Source organism: Lagopus leucura, unplaced genomic scaffold (genome assembly GCF_019238085.1).
Source record: "Lagopus leucura isolate 7727_CA_CO unplaced genomic scaffold, USGS_WTPT01 Super-Scaffold_100027, whole genome shotgun sequence".
Classification (NCBI taxonomy): domain Eukaryota; kingdom Metazoa; phylum Chordata; class Aves; order Galliformes; family Phasianidae; genus Lagopus; species Lagopus leucura.
In genome coordinates this window covers 1,960,476-1,979,295 of record NW_024962278.1, presented here as the reverse complement: position 1 = coordinate 1,979,295, position 18,820 = coordinate 1,960,476, and the positions used below count along the sequence as shown (strand labels likewise).

The window sequence follows — 18,820 nt, the reverse complement described above, 5'->3', positions numbered from 1 at the left end:
TAATAACAGTCGTTATTCAAGGCAGTATTTTGTCCTTGTTTAATGAAGACAGCTCTTAACAAAATACGCTGGAATTTCACACAAGCTGTTGTTGAAGTAGAACTTAGAAGGCAGTAGATACTTCTTGAAGATGTCAAATAAAATGCAATTACGTCAGGTGCCTTTAGCTCCAAGTTGTTAAGATTAATTGGCTTGTAATGTATTCCACTTGTCCTGCTCTGGTTCGTGATTTAATGTTGTAAGCTAATGAATTTCATATAAACCCATCCTGGTAATATTTATTCAACTGCTGTATTATTAAGAGCAAATATGTAGTGATTATTAAAATTCATCTTCCTTGCTTTTCTCCTAATTGTATAATACTAGTGATGTACAACCTAGCATAATATAAAAATCTCAAATTGCTTGCATCGTTTTGTTTCCTAAATAATTCAGTATTATGCATGTGTTAGTACTACTCCAGCTTTGCTCAAAACTATTATAATTTCCTTATTTTCAATTTATAGCTCTGGAACAACTATTTTCATTTGGCTGTGGCTTTTATTACCCAAGATTCACTACAACTAGAAAATTTTTCCCATGCAAAGTACAACAAGATCCAGAGCAAGTAAGCAAAAACATATACTTTAGTTTATATCTAATTTTTTAACAAAAAGTGGGAAAACATAATGATTAAAAGTACCTGAACTTTATTATTTTTAACTAGATATGGAGATATGAGACGTTTAGTTGGCTTTGCTATCCGTGACATGTGGTACAAACTTGGTAAGTAGGCAAATGAATTTAATTACAACTGAATGCGTCACACATTGCATGTTTCACTGGGAAATGTCTGATAAGTAATTTCTCCAAAATTTCGAGATGGTTGAACTTTATTATGCAGAAATTGAGAACCAAGTAAATTTTCCAAGAGTAGGTGGCTTCTGATTCATGTTAAGGCTGTGTATCTTAAAGGTAGAGAACAGTCATGACAAACTCTTTTGGTTACTGAACATAGTAGCACCTACAGTAGGTGCTTTGAAACTGGAATGTCAAACAATTGCAGCTGTTTACATCCCTCCCAGAGGGTCATCTTCAGGAGCACAAGGCAAGATTTAATGTGATGGGCTGGATGTGAAGGTAAAGGCCAAATATTTATCCCAGAGTGCCACAGTGCAGTTCTTCATGTTCTGCTAATTACTCAGTTTATTGAACTTAAGCATTGCTAGGCAGATAACAGCATACGAGTGGAACAGGTTTTTACGTGACAATCATTTTTGTATGTGAGTTGATTGAGGAAGTTTCTCTTTACATTTTTAGGCAGAAATTTAAAAAGTTTTCATTTTAATTATATCAGTGGAGCAGTATGTATTTAAATCATTTAGCTGAAAATATCTCTTATTTTTTACTTGTATAAGAGCCTTCTGTGGGAGAATGAACATTTTTACAGGTGAAAAAATATTTACATTGTACATTAATTCCTTTGATTTTGGTTTGTTTTTTTTTTAAATTTCAGATCTTTAGGGTCTTATGCCTATAGATATTGGAAGTGATTCAGACACTGTAAGAGTCTTTTGAATCTTATTGATATTACTGATATTTCTAGGTTTACTAATATTTTTAATCAAAACGACTGAAAGAAAAAGTAATGTTGCATAAAACTATTGAAGTTGTTCAGTTATGCTGAAAGTTACAACATTATGGCAGCTGTATGAGGGGAAAAACAGAATCAGATTACTTTTATTTATGAAAGAAGTCTAGTCATATTTGTTTATGATAATATTTTAATCTCCTTACAAGCTACCAGCAATATTGACATTCTGAGGCAGATCATTGGGCTTGGACTTATGTGACCCACACATCAAACTTTTTCCTTTCGCTCAGAAACGAGCAGTATTTGAAGAATATCTCAAACCTAGTTGAAGATTTTTGCAGTCTTTAAGGCTCTTTCACAGGTGCAAAACTGTTGTGCTACAAGATAATATTGTGTGGTTTTAGGAGTTGCACAGACTGTGTTCCTATTACTGGTTGCAATGGTTGATGCATTGATTAGTTTGATTTATTGGTTATGATGTTTGATGCTATTTGTAGTTGAAAGCAAGTAATATGTCTAGAAAGCATCTCATGTGGCACTGTCCTGCTGAGAGAATTTGGTGGATTATTAGTGTTTTTGATTGCTTTCTTCTCAGAATTTTTAAGAGGAGATGTCTAAATCTGAAAAGCTGAAATATTGACTGAAAATGTTAACTCAGCTGGTATGCATTCATATTTCTGGCACTGTCTCTTGATATGAGAGCATATTTATTAACATTCTTTTAGGTTTTGAGAAAGAGTAGGGGTAAATGACTAAATTCTAAGACAGTTACCAGCATAGGTAGTTAAAACACTGCTTTAAAATACTGCCTGCCCTAAATGTTTTTCTAACAGTTTTTCTTCTCTTCTGAAGTATCTGATTTGTCATTCTGTTTTAGGCCAGAATAAAATCTGCTTTATACCGGGGATGGTTGGACCCATCTTGGAAATGACTCTCATTCCAGAGGTTGAACTGCGAAAAGCTACAATTCCAATATTTTTTGACATGATACTTTGTGAATATCAAAGGACAGGAGAATTCAAAAAGGTAATTAAAAATACTGTTGGAAAATTCATTGTCTTGTAGCCGATTTATTTTTGGTAAACATTTTTTGTGTGGATTTCTGTGCTGACAGAAAGTAAAATCAAAAAGAATAAGAACAATAAAAGGGTTCCTGCACAGGAGAGTGTAGGCATTCCAAAGCGTTTGAGTTGGATTTGAGAAAAACATCCTTCACAATGACAGCTATAAGGCACTGGAACAGGGGCCCAGGGAGCATAGGCAATTTTTAGGAATATTTTTAGAATCTTACTGAACAAAGTCCTGAACGAAAGACATGACACTGAAGTCAACCCTGTTAAACAGGAGTAGAATTAGATGACTTCTTGGGGTCTCTTCTAATACTAGTCTTTCACAAAACCCTTATGTGATATAGATCTTTATACATTAGAAGTTTTAACTTTTAATACATACTATCCAACAGGAGTTTCAGTTAATAGCTTGAAGTTAATTGCACATTATTAGATTTTTCAGGAAACTTTTCTAAATATTTGCTTTGTGAAAAATAATCTTGAAGAAGAGCTGGCATTCAAAAAGGTTTTCTATAGGAATTTTGCAAAGTGGATTTTTAAATCAAAAGTATTTCATATCCTTGACAGAAAAGAAATAGGATAGGACACTTGGGAGTGTGATTTAAACTCGATCTCCTGCCATGCTTGTGGTGTGTAGTCAAACAGTTGACATCTGTCTGTTTCTCTCCCACCTCACTTTTCTCTGCGGGCTCTTTTGGGCACAATTTTCTTATTCTCTGTGTGCACACTGCCTTTCACAGTAGATTTTAACTTGGAGCTTCAGGCACAAGTAGTTAATTTCAAACCATCTGTGTAACAGTAAGTGACAAAAAAAAAGTCATAATTTAGACATTCATAGAAAAGTAAATACAAATGTGTCACTCAAACTCAGCTATGTTTAATACTTTAAATCGTATGGGGCATTTCTGTGTCAACTAAGTGTGGAACAAACTAGCAGATGGAATTCTGATTTTGACCTGCATTCCAGAATGTAAAGCTTTTGGTTCAAGGCCAAGATTAAAAACCACTTGCTTCTCTGCATCTGTTCCTTATTCTAGTAGTTCTACATTTGCCTTCTTAAAAATATTTTTCTGTTCTTGGCTTATACTGCATTTCTTGGGATGCAGAGATCTGTACAAACCAAAAATCCTGGAAACTCATCAGCCAAACTGACTGATTAAACAAGAATAGCAACTTAAGTGCCTCAATGATGCTAGATACTTTGCTGACCCTTAAATCACTCGTTATGCTAATATAGATTAGTTTCGGGTTATAAATTTTCAGTGCTGAGGATCAGGGGTATTCATTTTATTACTGTGTAAGAATAATAGTTAATTTTTATCAGATGGCACTTAAACATTTTCATAATTTAACAGTTGAGTGTCATTAGATTATAATATTCTGTTTTGGACTGTTTCCAGTCAAGAACTCAGATATTAATTCACTCCTCTGGATGAGGTAATTAAGATAAATTTCTAACATTTCTTCTCTGTGTCTAGCAATTCTGGTAAACTTTGTTTAAAGAAATACATATTCAGTCATATTACTTAAAATTGTTACCATGTTATTTAGAAAAGGCAAAGAATTAATGTGAATGGAATATTGATGTAAATGTAAACTCCGCCTTCTGCAGCCGACATTTCTGATATTCAAATTGGCATTTAGTTTTATGAGGAATATTTTTCTAAAGCTTTAGCATAAATTTTTCAAAATTATTGTTTCAGTCCAACATTGTCTTACTTAGGAGTCTGGAGTGATGCTGATGTTCAGTTGAAAACATAATTGTGATGAACTGTGATCACTTCTGATGAGAGAAAGGGAAAAAAGCACAGAGACAGCTTTATTAGTAGTCTGCATTGGCAGTGGAACTAGAGCTTTAGTGGTGCCTGCTAAATCATTTAATAAGCTTTCCCCAAGTTATTGATTTCATTAGCTTGATGTGGTACTGTGCTGAGATGTGTGACAGCACTTCTTTTCTGTGTGTGCATATGTGGTAGGCTGTCTCAAGAGACTGTGTTCTGCATTACATATACAATATATGTGCTTTTATTCATCTCACTCTTCTCAAAATGTATACACCAAATGAGGAAAAAAAATGAAGATATTCAAATTTATTAATCAGGAGTTTTATTTTATTTTTGCTATTGCTAGGAAATCAGCTAGCCCCAGAGAAAACAAAATTCCGCCTCTGGTTATCTCAAAAATAACATTCTACTACACATATATTTAATAGCAATAAATATGTAGATGTATGGCATACTGAGGAATTTTCTTTTTGATTCTTCTTTTTACTTAGCACATATTACTTCCATTCATTCAGGAGAAGTATTACATAAGCTTGCAATTTTAGGCATCAGGGCTTTGTCTAGCATTAGATAGGGAATCTGATCTCTGGGAAAGGCTATTTATCCAACTTACAAGAGGTGTCTATGGATAGATTTGGGCCTTCAGATATATCCCCTCCTCCTTCATCTACAAAGGGAAGCTAGTTGTGTGTCTGTTGGGCACATAAAGTTAAAAGAATCTCATCCTCCAAGTATTGATTACTCATTTTTCCCTCAAATATTAGGTTGTACATCTTATCAACCATCAAGCAAAATACTTTTGTTTGCTCTGACTGAAAATTTGAGGCAAAATGTTAGAAAAGGCTAACTTAAAAAAAAATAGTTAAAGACTAGCTCTTTTAATAGTAAATAAATTACTACTTAAATAAAGATGGATTCATGTTCTGTTAAGGATTTTAGCTTGGATTAGGAAAGATTGATTCATCTGTGTTTAGATTTCTTTTCAAATAAATAATTCTATTCACATTTGATTTTAAAGTGAAAATACTTCTCTTTATTTTTACCAGTTGCTGAAGCCATCTGAGGAGGTATTCTATAATTACTTTCCCTCCTGACCTTTGTTGAAAAGAGCAAATAGTGCAGATTGGTTGTGTTCGTGTGCTTTCATAGTTTTTGATCAGTTTAGAGGATAAATGTTTATTTTACATGGACTTGTTAGAGTCATGCAGCTTTCTGAGCTAACAGCTGTATAAGGTTACTAAATGAGTGAATGGAAGTGTTCTTAGCAAGCTCCTCTGGCACATGTGCTTTGTAATTGATGTTCGTATCCATATTTCTTCCTTGAAATTTTGAAAATATATTATGCTCAAGGATTTCAGAGGCATGTGAAATACTTCACAGAATCACAGAATTGTAGGGGTTGGAAGGGACCTCCAGAGATCATCGAGTCCAACCCCCCTGCCAAAGCAGTTCCCTACAGCAGGTCGCACAGGTCGGCATCCAGGCAGGTCTTGAACATCTCCAGAGAAGGAGACTCCACCACCTCCCTGGGCAGCCTGTTCCAGTGCTCCTCACCTCACTGTAAAGAAGTTCTTGTGCATGTTTGTGCAGAACTTCCTATGCTGCAGTTTCCGGCCGTTTCCCCTTGTCCTGTCTCCACTCAACACTGAAAAGAGTCTGGCCTCGCCATTCTGCCCCCCACACCTTAGATATTTATAGACCTGGATCAGGTCCCCTCTCAGTCTTCTTTTCTCAAGGCTAAACAGACCCAGTTCACTCAGCCTTTCCTCACAGGGGAGATGCTCCAGGCCCTTCACCATCTTCGTGGCCCTCCGCTGGACTCTTTCCAGGAGATCCCTGTCTTTTTTGTACTGGGGAGCCCAGAACTGGACGCAGTGCTCCACTGGCAGGAAGCAGCTTTAGATGGCTCAGTGCTTCGGACAAATCCATGCAGAAAAAAATGAGCATGTGCTTGGTATTGACACTTGTTTCAAGTTATGAGGATTTATTTAGTCTGCCAGATAGATAAATGAGTGATTTTAAAGCAAAATTAATACTAATTACAATTAGGCACGTTGTTTAAATTAGATGAGAAATACGGCTACTAGGGCTGAATTTTGTCAAAGACACTTTACAGCTTTCTTCCATATTTCTGCCAGCTTTTTAATTTCTGCTGTTTCATGCAATCAGCTGCAGTTGACAAACTGCAGGAAAAAAATGCATAGAAAGGGTTTTTGTTCAGGTCCCAGAATCCATGAGATTACCTTCTAAAGAAATCATCAATTCCCTGCCTGCTGAATAAGTACTAAGGAAAGATTTAAGAGGTGAATGATATTTAAAGAGCTGAGAATAGCAAAACCTACTAGTAACACAGAGGTCAAATGATTGTTTCTGGATCACAGTGTGTTGGTATTCCTAACAAACCGAAACTCTTTCCATTTTCTGTGAGAACCTTAGGCAAGTAACTCTTAAATGGAGCCTCTGAGATCTGAAGTCTTTAATTATTTTGGGAAGCAGTGTAGCCTTTTCAGCATGCTGTGGAGATTAAATATTTACTCCAACTTGTGCTGTGCCACTGGATGGCTATATGCTGCTCATTTCTCCTGGAGCTAGTTCTGGGCTGCTATTAGTGTTTCTCATACAAATACTATGCATGTTTGTGAATTCATATCCACCAATGACCTTTTTTATGTAAAGATCTCTCTGGCTATACATAGCAACATATTTTCTCAGTTTTACCTTTTCTTTGCTGCCTTCATCCAGATTGTTTTAACTGCGTCATATAGAAGTGCAACTTGAACAGTGAGATTCATGTTCTCGTGAACACTGCGTTTCTCCTCAGTCATCTCAAAATAGGCTGATCTGGTGTTGCCTGTTTATGGCATTGTGCAGTTTGTACACAGTATATATCCAAGTTCTTGAGAATCACATCAACTCCTAAAGTGTTTAAATATTTCTATTTAAAGCGTGTCTGTCAGATGCTGCATTAGGTACCATAATTTTGGTTTCACATGTTTTTAACTGTTTTTAACTGTGGTTTTGTCTCTTATGAGGCATTTAAATTCATCCTTCCCCTACCACCTTCTCAAAGAAAAGAGGCATACATTTGCACTGCCTAATTTTCTGTACTTTGTTTTTTGCATGATGAATGTAGAAGACCGGTCACTCAATACATTGTTTCAAAGCTCCTAGAGAGAAGCAACAGCCCAGTTAAATCTTATGTTCCCAGAGTCTGCAGAATCAAACCAGCTGTGGCTGGTTGTGTGGCTTCCTGCTGCCGTTTTGATGAATACTGCTTGAGTAATCCTGCTGTTTCTACTGTCTCAGTAGAAATGGGATTGTACTTGTTGCTGTGGGGAAGTGAAACTTGTTAAATTCCACAGTAAGTAGGTAGTGAACATGTAACATTTTCACATTAGCTTAAAATTTAAATTTGAATAGGAAGTTGATTTTCTGATGTCCTCAAGGGAAGTTCTAAGGATGTTCAAATACAGATTTGTATGTCTTATGTAGTCTAATAAGTCTGTTCTTTTCTAAGAAGTTGTTTTAATATAATTGTATGTCTTCATTTTTACAGACAGAATCACTTGATTGGCTTATATTCTGGAATGACATTGATATTTGCCATTAACAGGTCCTGTTCAGCTGAATCTCAGGAGAAAAAAAAGGAGGCTTATCTAATATTCAAAATGAATTTTTGCCAGACCTGATAATTTATTCATATGATTTTCAAAAATTTTAGGAAAACTCTGGTATGAGGGCACTGAAAGAAGTGACTCTGTAAACCCATTTACACCTATGTTAGAAACGTTTTTTACAAGCATTATAAGCTTGTAATTCTCTAACAGATTCTTTATAAATTTATATTTGGTTGTTTTTTCCCATGGTACCTGAACATAATGCAGTTTGTTGGGTGAGAACAAGGAATGATCATAGAAGAGCTGATATTCATGTCTCACACCTTTCAGAGGGCATACACAAAAGGAATAGAAGCTTAGTGATAGGGTATGTGAGGGCTTTCAGCTAAAAGCTCAGACTGTTAATCATGGTGATGAATCTCGGAATGCTTTTATAAGTTCTAAGGTTTTAATATAAGCCAAAACAATGTCAAAGGATGAAGAATCAAAGGAAAGCCATGGAAGAGTCTTAGTAAGAAGGAACACACAAAACCAGGTCAAACCAACTTTGGTAATCAGAGAATATAAAAAGTATTCCCTTTGTAGTTAAATCTAGTTAGAAACTGCTTAATATAGGGAGGATTCTCCCTTGAAGGGGATTTCCTTTGGCCACACACTTATATTTGTGCAAATTTTTCAGCCTACAGCTGCAAAAAGATCCCTATTTCTTTACAGTATTGAGGCCTGGGAAAAATCATACAAATATACTGGCTGTCTTTTAGTGGTTTTTTTTTTTTTTGTTTTTTTGTTTTTTTTTAAATAAATAACTGAAAACCATGTAGCATTTTAATATAATATTTTTGCTAAGCTTACTGAATTACCTTCTGCCATGTAGTATTATATATTACATTAATTATAATTAGTATTCTGTTTTCCCAGATTCATATATCAGCAAAGTTATTTTAACCTCGTCAGCATTTTGGAGCACTTCATCTTATTGTGAATTGTTTTAGATTGTGTCTGAAGGACGTCAGTGACCCACTGCACTCAGCAATTTTGTACAGGACAACAGAGTCTACACAGAACTGTATTAACAGTGGTACCTTTCTCTTGAAATGCTCTCCCAGCATGTTTCCAGACATAAGTTACATTAAAAAAATAATAAATCCACTGGTATTTTTCATTTTCACAATCATACACATAGAGGAAAATCTTTTCTTTTGCGTCTCTGTTGCAAGTGTGATACATAAATAAAAACTTCTGAGGATATTTTTTTAACATGTAAATCTTAATATTTTAATATGCTTGAAGAGGAGGAAAAAAAACAACTAAGTCATATGCGTGTATCATATGCACTGAATGCAATATTATGCAATATGTGGCGAAGGCCTGAAAAAAATAATTCCAGATTCTCATATAAATATGAGTTAGACTGGATTAACCCTTTCAAAATCATAAGGCAGTTTCCTGTGTATAACCTATTGCAACAACTTTGAAATGACAATTCACAATTATATATTCACATTGAAACAATACAATGCCGTTTTAAAGAGGCTTTGTGTAATTAAAGTATGACCCAGTGCTGGATTAAAGTAAAATCTGACACATCCCTTTCTTTAAGAGATAGTGGTATACTGCTGACTAAGAAATTCTCCAGAGTTTTTGTTGGAGTTAATGGTACTTTAGAGATGGCAAGCCACAGCACTGCCAATTTGAGTACAGATTTGTAACAATGCATTTACAAGTTATCACTAGTTTTCCAGATATAATTTTATTTGAAAAAATAAAGGTGAAAACAGGTGAAAACCTGTGAAAGCATGTTTTTCATCTATTTTTTTTATAATGTCGTGAGAGATAATGATCCTTTGCTTAATTATGTAAAGCTACCTGATGAATATATGTGAGATTTTAGAGGAATGAAGAGTAAATCATGTAGGTAACAGCTTCAGATGTCAAGTTTCAATGAATTTATTTTAGGAATGCCTGAGCCTAGTAGTTAGCTTTACGTTAGAACGTCAGCTGTGCAGACTTGGATGGAATACTTCTTTGAAAGCTGTTTGAGGTACAAGGAAACTTAGAACACTTGGAGTTTTGAGGGCAGGCTGATGAGTGACAGATAACAAGGTGGAACCAGCAGAGAAATATTAACAGGTTTTTTTTCTGTTTTTACACGTGTAGATTTTTCAAGTCAGCTGAAAAAGGTACTTTTGACTTTACAGGCAAAGAAATAAGGTTGTTGGCAGCTCCCAATGAAAGTGTCATAACTGTAAATTGAAACTGAAGAAATGGTTCACTAGAGGGGAAGGAATTGGGCTTAGCTACAGAAATCCCTAGTTTGCTATCTTTGATAGTTTATATGTCACTGCTTCCTAATTAGGATATAGCTAGACAAACAGCAGTTAGATAAGGCACTGCATCTTCATTTATATTTTGTGTGGGCGAAGGTAATTTGATTTCGTTCTGATATCCCACGTTTCACATCTGAGGTGTTCTATGAAAACTCAGTACAGATAGACCTATTTCTTCAGATTATTTTATCAGTTTGTTCATTAAAGAATCTGGAGGAAGTCTTCTTTACATTATTCAATTGGAATATATTCAAACATTTAACTTTCAGGTGTTTGTGATATAGCTATGCAAATATATCTTTCTGATGCCAGTTTGAAATGTGTTTGACCTCTAGATAGCTTCTCAGTGTTTAGATTTTTTTTTTTTTCCTTTCTCAGTTTGAGAATGAAATCATTTTGAAGTTGGACCATGAAGTGGAAGGAGGACGTGGAGATGAACTCTACATGCAGTTGTTTGAGTCAATGTAAGTAGTGCATGAGAATAAATGCCTTCAGGATGTGTTTTTATCTTATTGTTCCTGCTTCTCAAATTGCTGAATTTATTTTAAAATACAGTCAAATTGAAGCAGCTTTTTTTTCATCAAGGGATTGGAAATAGCATGCTGTTTCATTAAATCTGGTTTGAATTGCAGTTATGCCCACTGAAAGTATTTGCATGGCTGCTTTTCTGTACTTTGTATTGCGTCTACATTACAAAGAAATTATACTTAACTTGCTTTTCACTACCCAACTTCAAAGCAAAGATAATCCAACCTTTTTCTTTTCCCCATTTTTCATTGTAACCTTTCTTGGTTTTATGTGTTACACTAATAACAATAAAAGCATTTTCAACAGTCTGTCTTGCTTTTCTCAGTGTCTAGACTGGACTCCAGATTATTTTATAACTCACACAAGGTGACTATCATGCAAAGCTGTGACAATATTGTGAAGTGCTACAATTAAAAAAATATATTTTAAAAAATTCATAAAATAGAGCATCTTCCTCTTGGCCAGCCATGTTCTTTTTTCTTCTCAGATATAATAGATAGCTGTGTATCTTCATTGGGAGCTCTGATCTGATGGGCTGTGGTGGTGCCCTTGTGCCACTAAGTTCTGAGACTTAGTTCATAGCCTTGTGATTACAGAGTGTAATAGCGAGAAAGGCTCTCAAAGCCTGCTAATTTGTAATTGTATGTTTCTGTAGTGGCATAGCAGTCTTCACAGATTCACATCACTCTTCAGTGGAGCATTAAATTCTTATCTACACCACAACAGAAAAATTCTGTATTCAGTTTTCTAAAGAATACTGTGTTATTTAAGCAAATAATATGTAAATAAGAATAATTAATTATAATCTAACTTCATGGAATCTTCATTTAAACAAAATATCGTTTGGACATTTACATTAGTTTAGTTTCTCTACTATGAAGAGAAAGATAAAGTGTGGAGAGGCAGACTTAAAAACAGTGGTAACACTTCTTTGGGCAATGTAAAACTACACTGATATACGTGCTGACAAGGAAGGGTGTTTTTGAAATGTCACTTTCACTTCCTAACATACAATGACTGTGTGAACAGAAAGCTATAAATTGTTCTTTGAGTTTGAATGTTTACTCTTTGTCTGCTAGTCTTAGGAGATATACAGGCTGGCTCTTGGTATGACCAAGAACAGCTCTGCAAGAAGATAGTTTTCTCAAGCACAGTGCTGCAAAAGCTGAACTGTGCTGCCTTCCTAAACTGTTGCTACAATTCATCATCTCTAATACTGGGGATTCAGCAGACACAGGGGACATTTATTGCAGTGCTTAACTTTCTTTGCTGCTAGTAAGCTTTCTTCCAAATATCTCTACTAAATCTTCTTTGCCTCAGTCTAAGCTGGTTATTTCTTGTTTTAGCCACAGGGGACATGAAGAACCATTTACTGTTTCTCTTTGTAGAAGTTTTAGAAGAATTGAAGGTTGATGCCAAGTTTCCTTCAGTCTTCTCTTCAGGTTAAACAGCCCCCATATTTCACTTCATCATATGCCATGTTTTCTTGACATTCCAAAAATGTCTACAGCTGTTTAAAAATACTACAGTGCCTTAAAGCTGGAGAGAGTACTCAAACTGAGGCATTAGAAATACTGAGAGAAAAAAGTTTCTTCATATCTCATTTGTTAGACTTTTGACAACTATTTATTTTTTCTGAGCTGTGTAAAATTGTTTTTAATGTTTGCACTTTGATCCCACTTTCAAATATTTTTCCTAGAGAGCTGATGGCTGTCCAGTTACACTCAGTTTTTCAGCAATGGAGTTGAAAAGTCTCATCAGGTGTATACTACATAACATTTGACCTTCCTGCTTTTGCAAATTACCTTTCTTTCTTTTTGATCAATTTAAAGAATTTTCTGGTTTTATTTTCCACTTTACTCTGTCACACTCTACAGTGCTTTCAGATGTTTAAAGATTTCTAAAACTCTGCAGATGTCACTTCATACTGTCTTGAGTTTTTTTATTCCACCCTTGAGATTTTCTAATGATTCTTCTTGAGACACAGTTGAAGCAGAGGTTTGTGACCTATCTGTGGTGGGACCCTGTTGTTCTCTCTTTTATTTTAATTTTTCCTGTCTTCACATCTGCTTCAAACCTCTGTCCCCAACTTCCTGTTCCCACTGGATACAAACCTAGTTAAATTGTGCTCCAGATGTTCCTTTGGTCCTTTTCTTATCAGATATTAGTTCTCACCCAAAAGGCACGTTTTCAGCAGAACCAGTAACTGCTTTATGTGTTGGTGCTCACTGCTGCCACCAACATTCACCCACATAGGTTGGTTTCTGGAAACTTGCCAACACCAAGTAAACTAAACAGGGCCAGCAGAAATTTAAATACTGCCCTGTTGCTGCTGTCTGTAGTCCTGAATGCTAGCACACACAGTGCTAACCAGAGTTATGTCTGTGGAGAGCTGGGATAGTATGGAACAGCTGAGAGGTTGTTCTTTATAGCAGAATAGGCATTGCTACCCTGTTCTGGGAAATGGGGGTAGTGAACTTAGCTGTGTGAATTCAAGTGCTACTCATCCTTGGGCTCAGATAATGAACACTGGCCTACCTTTATTTACTGATGTAGGCACAGAAGAAAAAGACCCTTTGGAAGCTTTCCAGTTCCCCATCATTGCCCTTTCAGGAAAATAACTCTATCTTGGACCCATACAATAAAAGGAATAAATATTAGGTGTGTTTTTAGTCTGCGTATGCTAATATTTTGTTAATATAAGTAGGAATATGCTGATATTATAGAAACTCACTTCACTTTTTTTTTTTTTTTTAATCAAAAGACGACTGCTTTTTTTGGAACTTGCAGAAAGTTTGTTTGCTTTTACTTATTTCTAAAGGGAAAATTGCTCTGGTGAGGTCTTGTTAGTGAATTTCCTTTTTGACTTAAAATCTGGATTTGTTGTTCTGAACATTCTACTCGCATGTAATGGTACAAAGAGAAGGAAATAATCATCTTTTATCTTCCATGGTAATAGAGGAAAGTGAATTCTATGTTTATTGAAACAGTGTGGCACTAAAGAGATTTGAGTTCATGCCGTCTCACAGATGTACTTCTACTTGACTTGGAAATTCTGGGTATTCCTTTATATTTGCAATAATTGTTGGGCAAGAAAAGTAAAGTGTGTGTATGTATATATTTATATATTTGAGTTATACCTCGTCTTTTTTTCTGTCTGCCAAGATTGCCAACCCACAAAGGTGACTTTCAATTCATTCCGTAGTTACTTTAGCTCCGATGTAATTTTTGCCTTGGGTCCTAACAGACCTTCAGCTGACGGGACTCTGATTTTGATAGTACCGTAAAATCTATTTGTTCTGTTTGCAGTCTTACAGAGTGTGCAAGTCAGTATCCTGCCATTTTTAACCTGGTTGAAAGCTTTGTCAGCCTAGTTAAAGGCCTCTTGGAGAAGTTGCTGGATTACCGAACTGTAATGAATGATGAAAGCAAGGACAATCGCATGAGCTGCACGGTGAACTTACTGGTATGTTCTGTCTTGTAGTTCTTGTGTGAGAATTTCACTTACCAAAAATGAAGGGACTAGTATGCAATGCTTGAAAAATAATTCAGAGCCTGTGGCAATAGATTTTTGCATCCATTTGCATGGATATATACATAAAGCTGAAAGCAACATCCACTCAGTTTTACTTGTGTTTTTTATCCAGTTTGATTTTGTGGATAAATTATGTAGTCCACTACTCGTACAATGTATGTTTTGATAGGCTTACTGTAACAATTGGCTTTTACAGAATAAAGTTTTGTTCAAGGAACAAACCCACTTGCTGCTTTACTAACTCTGCGGTTCTGATTTTTAAATCTGGAGAAGAAGCATACAAGATACACTTGGAGTAGGCTGCTAAAAAGTTTTAAGTCTCTGGTCTGATTTTAAGCCACTCTATCTTTTTTCTGTTACTATTTTGTTATGAGGAATACCACGTAGAACAAAGATATTTTACTACCAGGAAACCTCCTCTGAGGAGCAGAGGAACCTTTATGAAATTTAAGCATGGAAAAGAAAGCATGATAAATATCTACATGCACATATTCTTCGTTCCTCAGTAATCACTGTGCAGCGTTGTATACATTTTTACAACCCTTAAGGAGGCAATTCTTGAGGCGTGTTTTGCACAGCCTATCACCTCATATACATGCTAAAGCCTCATAGTGAGAAAAACGGATTTTATTCCTATATTGAGCCCCTTTAGAGGTGCTGAATAACAATGCTGTGTGTACCAAATTCAGTAAATAACAGATTCTTCTCTGGGCACCACATGTAGACAGAATATGTAGTTCATGTTAATGCATTTGGATATCCATATTTACCTCTTTTCCTACCATCACAAATGACTTCATTAGTGAACTAAGAGTGTATATATATATATGTAATGTATGAGTAGTAAAAACACTAATAACTAACTAAAATATTAATTAAAGCAGTGGTAGAGTCAAATTTAAACTTAAGGTATGTAGGTTCTTCCAAAAGTAATGCCTCCTATTTTTTTTCCCCCATGGAAACTACATCAGATACAATGAGCACAAGAACACTATTTGATAGAGAAAATTCTCAGCTACAAAACAGTATTTTTCAACATAGTCACCACCATTAGGTATGCATTTCTTCCAGACAAGACCAATAGCCTGAATATGCTGCACCCACAAAAATCTGCACCAGTGCAATTGACATTTCACCACTGCTGAAACAAACCACCCACCACCTCACTGTGCTCGCAGCCACTGCTTGGTCCCCATGAATACTCATCAAGCACTGTTGAATGTCAGTTTTTCCCACATTAAGAAATTAAATTCAATTCCTCTGCTCCGTGTGCACTTTGTGTCACACCCCATTTTGTCCGTCTACACCTCTGCTGCCATCTGTCTTTCAGAAATAAAATGTAATGGAATATTGGCTGGAAGATTCAGTACTGCCATCCCACCAACATCTGCCTCTGATGTCATGGACCAACATAATAGGACATGTTATTATGGACCAACATATAGGGGACATTACTTTTGGAGCGGCCCTCATTGTTTTATTAGATATTTCTTGTACAAGAAAAACGATATCTCAACATTTTAATATTTTTAAGCAGTGTTTTACTGAAAGAAATTAGGAAATAACTTATAAATATATGTCTTATATAACTTATAAATGTTTATGTCCCTAGAACTTCTACAAGGACATTAACCGTGAAGGAATGTATATCAGGTATGGCAGATGCTCTGTTGAATGTTTAAGAAGAGGACAATAATACTTTTTTAAAAAATTCTGCTTTCACCACTGTACTTGAATTTCTATTGCTTAATGGTAGCTTACCATCCACTGATTCTGTTGTCATCCTGGCCTCATTTATATTTACAATCCATTTTTCACTTAGCTTTCAGCAACTTTGAATTTATCATATGCATTTAGAAGCTGCATTTTCTTCCCCAAGCATCAACTTCTAGCTGATCAAATCACTCAACACTGTTTATTGTTCAAAATAAAGAAAATGTAGCTAGACTTGAGGTTTGGTGGGGACTGCATCATACATTTAGAATGGCATGAAAAAAAGCAGGTTATCTAGAATTGTGCAGTCTGCCAAGTCTCTTTAAATATGCAACGCTACATGCAATACAGAATTACTAGTAAAGCATTCTTCCCTAAGAGCTATAGCTATCCTGGTAAATTCTTTCTTGTTTGACATGGCCTCTTACTGTCTCTAAGGATTTTGCACATGGGCTATAGCAAATCTTCTATTCAAGAATTAACTATTTCCTGCCTCTGTTACCATTCTGCAAAAACTGTAGAACTACTTCACCTTATCTACTGGAGTGCAAAGACCAGCATCTCAGCTGTGCTGAGCACCGAAGGTGCTTCGCTGCTAAGTGTGGAGTGGTGAGCTAAAGTGGATGGGGACAAATAATGCTCTCTCTGAATGGTATTTCTGGGGGAGTCACATTTTAACCAGGATTTAGATCTAGGAATAGTAACAGCTTGAAATGCTTCAGCAGGGTATGTCTTAGTTCTCTGTCAAAAGTCCCTGTTGAATAGAAGGGGTTGGAATGCCTTTTTCTCTCTGACTGGTGGAAGAGATGTGACTTAAGTCATGTGGTGAGCAGTGACAGGATGATAACAGCAATGTTGTTCTAGGGATCAAGGAGGATACTGACAACGTAAAACAGCTCTTCCTCCCATATCACCTTGTCAAGATGTATAGGGACCTGCTTTGTCTTTCTAGGCCGCTATTACCCTTTTCTCCTTTGCCTTAAATAAATTCTTCATGTCCAATCTAAACTTCCTTTCATGAAACTTGAAGCCATTTCCTCATGTCTTATCATTTTTCACTTGAGAAAAGAGACTGACACCCTTCTTAGTACAACATCCTTCTTTGTACTTGCAGAGAGTGATGAGTTCTCTCCTCGGCTTCCTTTTTTCCAGACTAAGCAAACCCAGTTCCCTCAACCACTCTTTGTACGTGTCATTTCTAGTTCTTTCAACAGCTTTGTTGCTTTTATCTGCATATGCTTATGCACCTCAGTATCCTTGTAGTGAGGGGCACAAAACTGACAGTAACAGTCAGAAATAATGGATGCAGTGGTCTGACTTAGAATTCAAGTAGCTCTTGCTCCTCCTAGAGGAGGAGTTAACAGCAGTTCACAGAAGTAGGGTAGGTTTTTCTCCTCCTTTTATGCACAATGTTCCAATATACAAAGATACAGAAAAAGTCTTAGTAAATGTACAGTGCTTTAACCTCACTCAGTGTCCTTGAAGACTCTTTTAGTAGTGACTGCACAATATCTTTCAAGTTTCCATTATCTAGAGTTTATCTAGAATGTTTATAACACAGAATTCAAGTCATTTCAGCATCTGGACTAACTTCTGTTCTCTGCTGTAACAGATATTTGTATAAATTGCGAGATCTTCATTTGGACTGTGAGAATTACACAGAAGCTGCCTACACCCTTCTACTCCATACTTGGCTCTTGAAGGTTAGATTTTCCTAAATTTAATAAATAAGTAAGCCTTTGCAAAATTCAAATTTTTAAATAAGAAGTGGTAGTCTCAATCTCCAATTTACTGCATATTAGTTATTTTCTTTAGAGATATTCAAGTTCATACTTGCAATTGTTATGGCAGGTCATAAAAAGTTAACAGTGAATGTGGATTTTTTTTTTTCAATAAATGATTCAATATCACATAAGGCTCAAAATATTGTTGCAAAAATAGTTTTACTTAGTGGGGAAAAGCCATTCCGCTTCTTTGTGTTTTTTGTTATGCTACTTTCTTCTTATCACAAATATAAATAAGTATCAAAATTTCCATCAAACCTTCCATTTTAAGTAGTATGAATCACACTCCAAATTATGCTTTCTTTCATATTTGGTAACTGTTTTCACTACAACTAACGTTTCTCACTGTAACTGACAATAGCAGTAGAAATGGCCAGTAACAACCTTTTCTATTTCAAGGAATAATTCAAAATTTAAAAGCAAAAATGTGTGCAATTCCTTGTGGGTGTTTGTTTTTCTTCTTTTTTTTTTTTTCTTTCTTTTTCTTTTTTCTTTTTTTTTCGCCGGGGAGGGGGGACGGGGGGGGGCGGGGAGGAAGGTAGAACCCTCTAAACTGTGCCTTTCATGTTGCTGTTTTAATTAACCTTCCTTTTTACTTTTCTAGCCATGCCAAATTTCAAGGTACTTTTTGTATGTTTGTGTAGACAAAAATAATTTTTATGCATATATTTTAATACAAAAATCAAGAACGTATCAGTCAAGTTGTCACCACTGAAATAAAATCAACCAATTTGCCCCCTTAGATTTTTTTCTACAGCCTCTTGGGCTGCGGAGCAGGGAGGAAGATGGTTTTAAAAATGTTGTGTCTATTCCTGTTTATAGCATGAAGTACAGCATTGTTTGAAGTGGTACTGAAAATGTTCCCAGTGCCTCTTCCATTATCATGTGG

The 18,820-nt window shown here is 35.7% G+C and overlaps 1 protein-coding gene across 1 annotated transcript in view; it reads left to right on the top strand.

Moving 5' to 3' along the window:
• Positions 1-18,820, top strand: part of DOCK2 (dedicator of cytokinesis 2) — a 155,205-nt gene that overhangs the window by 112,094 nt on the left and 24,291 nt on the right. The window contains exons 31-37 of the mRNA XM_042880726.1: positions 507-607; positions 707-765; positions 2,451-2,599; positions 10,750-10,835; positions 14,209-14,365; positions 16,047-16,087; positions 17,760-17,850. Coding sequence (XP_042736660.1) covers positions 507-607; positions 707-765; positions 2,451-2,599; positions 10,750-10,835; positions 14,209-14,365; positions 16,047-16,087; positions 17,760-17,850 — 684 coding nt within the window. The remainder of the gene's footprint in view (positions 1-506; positions 608-706; positions 766-2,450; positions 2,600-10,749; positions 10,836-14,208; positions 14,366-16,046; positions 16,088-17,759; positions 17,851-18,820) is intronic.